The sequence below is a fragment of the Trichechus manatus genome, unplaced genomic scaffold, assembly GCF_000243295.1.
Source record: "Trichechus manatus latirostris isolate Lorelei unplaced genomic scaffold, TriManLat1.0 scaffold00188, whole genome shotgun sequence".
NCBI classification, from domain to species: Eukaryota; Metazoa; Chordata; class Mammalia; order Sirenia; family Trichechidae; genus Trichechus; species Trichechus manatus.
Window position 1 is genome coordinate 615,873 of NW_004444124.1, and position 6,165 is coordinate 622,037.

At 40.9% G+C, this 6,165-nt stretch overlaps 1 protein-coding gene across 1 annotated transcript in view; it reads left to right on the plus strand.

Moving 5' to 3' along the window:
• The window catches only part of F13A1 (coagulation factor XIII A chain), a 235,169-nt gene extending 233,192 nt beyond the window's left edge, over nt 1-1,977 (plus strand). Inside the window, exon 16 of the mRNA XM_023741733.1 lies at nt 228-1,977. Coding sequence (XP_023597501.1) covers nt 228-381 — 154 coding nt within the window. The 3' untranslated portion in view covers nt 382-1,977. The remainder of the gene's footprint in view (nt 1-227) is intronic.
• The last annotated feature ends 4,188 nt before the right edge of the window (nt 1,978-6,165 follow it).

The window sequence follows — 6,165 nt, forward strand, 5'->3', positions numbered from 1 at the left end:
GGGGCTGTTAACCAGTGTCATAAAACAACATGTGTACTACTGTTTCATGAGAAACTATTTGTTCTGTAAGCCTTCACCTGAAGTACAATAAAATATTGAAAAAAAAAAAGAAAAAAGAGAGAGCAGTGGCTCACAGGGGTTCTCACTGCTGCCTGACCAAAGTGGGAAACTGGATCTGCCCCTCCAGGGAATAACACCTGTCTGTCCTCTCTCTTCCACTCTTCCAGTGAAATCCGGCCCAACACCACCGTGCAGTGGGAAGAAGTGTGCCAGCCTTGGGTCTCTGGCCCTCGGAAGCTTATAGCCAGCATGACCAGTGACACCCTGAGACACGTGTATGGCGAGCTGGACGTGGTGATTCAAAGACGACCTTCTGAGTAAATGCACCGGAGGCTGAGGTGCACCAGGCACTTGGCCTCTTGCAGTCTTGGCCAAGGACATTCTAACACACAAATTGTCAGCTCTTGCTTTAACTTAGGTGCAAAGGCTCAAACAGCAATGGGTAAGACCCCAGAGTAGGGGTACCGTGTGTTGCAAGATATACTTTCTCAAACCCAGGCTATTCAGCATGGAAGTCAGTTTTTAATTGCCAACTTGCAAAGGATTCTGAGCATTAGTTTTAATTAAGCTCTCATAGCTCATAAGAGTAAAAATCATCATTTATCATCACAAATGGCTGCAAATTCACCAAATATCAGAAGACTTCCCTTAGCAGGAGGTTTGCCCTATACCAGGCCTCTTTTAAAACAAGACTTCTGGTTCCTTACTCAGCCTCTTAGGGGTAACACATTCCCCAAAAGGGAGGGAAGCACATGATTTGGGCTGTTGAACTCTGTTCCCTTTTCTCTACCCTCTGTGTCAGAATATTTTTTCCCACGAATTGAGCACAACATCATTTTTCTTCTTGGCAAAGCCAGGGAAAGGTCTTTTATCTCACACCTGCAGCAAAGTGACTGCCTGCCAAATTTCACAGATTTACCTTGTGAAAAGATGTGGCCCCAGATTAACAAATTGCATTTGTGGGAAACTTAATCACCTAAGAGGAGATAAGAAAGCAGGTGCAATACTCGAATCTATTAAATAATGTAGTTTTATGGAGCATTTTATAGGAGCCATCACGCTGTGGCCTGATCAGCAGGAACCAATATCCTTTACATTAACCTTTTCTGGGATACAGTACTTGGAAGTGATGAGGCTGGTTTGGGATAGGAGGGATGAGGAACTAGTCTCCTTAATTTGTGATTGTACTTCATCTCTCTCTCTGGAATCATCTCCTTTGCACACCAGTGCAGGCCTAGCTACTTTGGCAGAGGAAGAACAAGCCCAACATAATGGAGGAGCTAAAAGATTTAGTGAGCAGACATGTGCGAGGACTGGCAGCCACTAATTCTCTCTTGTCCTTCATATGCCCCGTGTCAAGACCTCAGCTAAGCACCCAGGGGCTGAAAAGTAATATGGGATCAGCCTTGCAGATAGCCAGTGGGTTCAGACCCAGTGCCAGAGGATGCTGACAGCGTTTGTATTATACACCAAGTCTCCAGGAGACAAGGCTGCCTAGTATTTATTTGCAAGGCTGATTTATGGTCAACATTTCCCACTGATATGCCTAGGGTGTGATTTAGGTTGCTAGATTATGATTCTTTGCAAAAAATGGACAGTAGGAAGGAAGCTGGAGGAAAGCCAGAGCAGAATGCCCTGGTCAGTATAACCACAGTTTTAGGCCTTTGAGACTGTTTTTTGAGGCTGTTCCTGAGCCTTTGCCACCAGGAATCTATGAGGATCAGCTGGTTCTCACTATAGGTGCATCATACCTAATTCTATTAAGTAATCTCGTGGTATTCCAAGCTTTCCAATAGCCAATTTTAAAATGACATGTATTTTGCTAGACTGTTAAACTGGCTTGGCTTCATGTATTCTTATTAACTAGATGTAATAGAAGCTTAAAATAAAGTTAATCTGATTGTGTTTGCGTCCACACAGAAGGGAGCTCTCTTCATTTTCAGCATAACATAATACTAGCTGCAACTGTTCAAAAAACCTTCCTCCCTCAAGGGTAGACAGCCTACCCTGGATAGGAAGACAAACATTTCTCCTTTAAAGAGAATTACTCTAATAGGTATTGATGTAACAGTTTCCCTCACTTCTCTGTCTCCATGTCATTAACCACGTTCACCGAAGGAAGAAGTTTGCATATTTAGTTCAAAAACCAGCTTCCAGAAACTGTAAAATCTCCATAGATACTTTCTCTTGAGCGAGCTCATAAATCATTATGGTATATCAGTAGACAATGCTGCATGGATACCTATCATAGTGAACACCAGTTATGGTCTTAGAAGGGAGATGGCAAATACATGGCAAATATGTATAGGGCATCCTATATTCATGGCAGGTATCACTGATCAAATGCAGCTCAGACTGGACTTTAATATCCTCAACACAGTTCTCCAGACAGCTACTACTAACTGATTGGAGTTGCCACTCGAGATGAAATCCATTTGCCATCTCTGCCTTAGAACCAGCCCATCCCTTTGACACTGGGATTTGCACATTGCGTAATAATGCAATGGCTCTAAAAATCATATTTTAGCAATGCTAACAAGCAATGTGTCTTAGAAAATACCCTGAATTCTAGTTTCTGCCTATGCTAATCCTCTGTGTTTCTGTACAAATCCTTATTTGTGTTTAGACTTTCAATGACAAAAGTAGGGTAACAATACTTAGTGTTACCAGAAAGTACTTCTAGGGAATGTAGCAAACAAACCTTAACAATAATACACTCACAACTCTAGATAGACAGATGGACAAATAGATCAATAAATATTATATATATAAATTAACTACATATATGCAAATATATATTTCAAATAATTTAACCTCAAATCAACCTTGTAAAGGAGGTAAACATAATTATTACCAAACTGTTGATGAAGAACCTGATAAGGCCTAGGAAGCCACATATCATGGCAAATCAATCTGGGTGTAGGAGCTGGCAATAAAATCTAACCAAGGTTTCCGAATAACCATATACTGTATACTCATTAAATGGAGAGCTGGTGGCACAGTGGTTAAGGGTTCAGTGGCTAACCAAAAGGTCAGCAGTTCAAATCCACCAGCCACTCCTTGAAAACCCTACGGAGCAGTTCTACTCTGTCCTATAGGATCGCTATGAGTTGGAATCAACTAGATGGCAACAGGTATACTCTTTAAATCTGTTTTCTCCCCAGAATTTTAAGAATGTTGAATTAAAAACCAACTTCAAGCCTCTTCAAAGATCTGCATATAACAACAAATAAAAATGTTTTGCAATTTATAATGAGAATTTGGAAGAAAATGGAGTTTGTGCTAGACTCTTTGACACTCAAAAGTCACAAAATCCCACATGGAAGGTCGTTGTTTATGAACACCCATCCAATGCCATTGTAAAGTTAATAAATAGTCAACCAGCCCAACCATCCACCCGTTCACCTTTTTAACCAACCAGCCATCCCTATCCCCTCGCCATCTAGAGAGTCATTCATCATTTCAACCATCTATCCATCCTTTTTTTCAACCATCCTTCTAGCCATCTATTCACTAATGTATGCATGCAAGCATGAATTCAACAAGTATTTATTAAACATCAGGCATCATGCTAGAGATTAGGGACCACCCTCATGTCTCTTTTAAAGGAAAAGCTCTCCAACTCAGTACCCAAGGAATCAACTGGAGAACTTCCTTCCCACCTTAAAGCAAGTTTTGCCTTCTGTTTTCAGCATCTCAACTCATTTAGACTCAGTTTTACCTTCATAAGTACTTAGGTGTCTGTAGAAGAATGAAAACAATATTTAAAGAAAAAAACTTGTGTCTATCCAAAATCATTTTATAAAAACAAGCACATATATAACGGAAAAGACAAAATACCTCAGTTGCAGAGGAAGGAGAACAAGGAACTTACGCTCACCCTAATTGCCAGGAGTTACACTAAGCATTTTCTATCTCTAAAGACAATGGATCTCTAAAAAAGATGCTTGGTAAGCTGGCTGCTGATGCAATTCATGAACTCCCATTAATGTTCACCCTAATCATTGCTTTAGGACTTAAGTAATTATATAAGCAATGATTCACTAGCCCTGAAACTAACTCAGACGTAAAAACCAAACCAAACTCATTTCCGTCAAGTCAGTTCTGACTCTTAGCGACCCTATAGGACAGAGTAGAACTGCCCCATAGAGCTTCCAAGGAGCAGTCAGTGGATTTGAACTGCCGACCTCTCAGTTAGTAGTCGCAGCTCTTAACCACTGCGCCACCAGGGCTCCAACATAGGGGACCTTAATGAGTATTTCTTGTTAGCAAAAACAAGAGCCAGTAACACAAAGAGGGTTCTTTTCTATCTGGGTTTGAGCAAGTTTAAAAAGTGGGAAAATACAGCATGAAAAAAGTTGCATTTAGATTTAGAATTTGTTTTCTTAAGGTGGCAAATTATAAATGATCACAGATTTTTTACACTCTTCCATTGAAAGATGTCCGTTTCTTGTCTCCTCCCCTTGCTTCTAGGCAGGTTCCGTGACTGCTTTGATCAATAGAATGTGGTGGAAATAACACTGCCAGTTCTCAGACCCAAGTCTTAGGAGACTGGTAGCTTCCACTGCTTATCTCTTGAAATCCGCTCCACAGAAGCCCTGAGCTTCCATGTAAAAGTTTAACTACCCCGAGACCGCCATGCTGGAGAAGCCACGTGGAGATGCTACCATGAACAGTCCTACCTGAGCCCAACCTTCCTGTCATCCCTTCTAAGGCACAAAACATGATAACAAAATCATCTTGGGCACTCCAGATGGGTCCATCCACCAGCTGGACACCATTAAGTGACCTCAGTCAATGCCACCTTGAGCAGAAGACCCACCCTGCCAGGCCTTGCCCAAATTCCTGACCCATGGAATTATAAGACATGATAAAATCATTGTTGCTTTAAATGACTAAGTTTGAGGTAGTTTGTAATGTAGTGAGGCATAACCAGATCACTTAGCCTAATAATCTCAGGAAAAAAGCAACTTGCTGATTTTAATGCTATTCTCTTCTCTAATGCAATGCTCAGTGTTTTTAAAGATCACCTTTTCTTTCTGAAAAATAGATAGATGATATATACAGATATATATGGAGAAAGATTAGATAGATATAGATATATATGCAGATAGATTAGATAGATAGATATAGATATGCAAATAGATACATATAGATATGGTTTGTTTGTTGCTCTTCTAACCTTCCACATACTTGAAGGGATCTAGCATGTGGACTTCCAAGTCTAATTGTTTAAATCTTGCCAATTCCTTTAACTCTTCCTTTTAAGCCATGGTTTTCTGGGCCCTTCAACTCCTTCATCTCCATAAAGATTTAGTTAAATGCCATTAGGGATAACTTTAAGATGAGGGAGAGAGGGCCCAATGAGGATAGCATTCCTTTCTTATGAAGATTTAGGAAATGAAGCCATCCGGTTGTGAACCTCAAAGACATGTCAGGTCCTCCACCACCCCCAGGAACCCAGCTTCCCCACAAACTGAAGTCCCTGAAATGGCCTAGCATTCTGTCATGAGCCTAGATTCTATTATTCCCCCTGGACATTCAAAAATGCCTTGATTTACACCAGGTTTACACCAATTTAACTCTAATTATGTGAAACAAGGAGTCTCTGGGTGGTGCAAACAGTTAATGCGCTCAGCTGCTAACTGAAAGGTTGGAGGTTTAAGTCCACCCAGAGGCACCTCAGAAGAAAGGCCTGGTGATCTGCTTCTAAAAAATCAGCCATTGAAACCCCTATGGAGCACAGTTCTACTCTGACACACATGGGGTTGCCTTGAGTCAGAGTTGACTCAACAGCAACTAGTTTTTATGTGAAACAAAATAGAATAAAGTAATTTATTTTTATGTCAGTTATATCTAAACCCAAAATTTGCAGCCACTATAACAGGTAAGACCAATAATGGCCTAAAACCAGGAGTTTCAGATGAGTCAGAAACCAGTCATAGAAGCAGGAAATTAGTCACCCTTTGTCCATGATTGATGCCAGTGACCCTAGAATAGAGTCTTGCCTTCTAGAAATAAGTCCCTATCACTCACCAGTGGCCATAATGAGTTAGCCATTCTCTCGCCCAGGTTCTGATCTACAAGGCCCTTGGATCACAACTG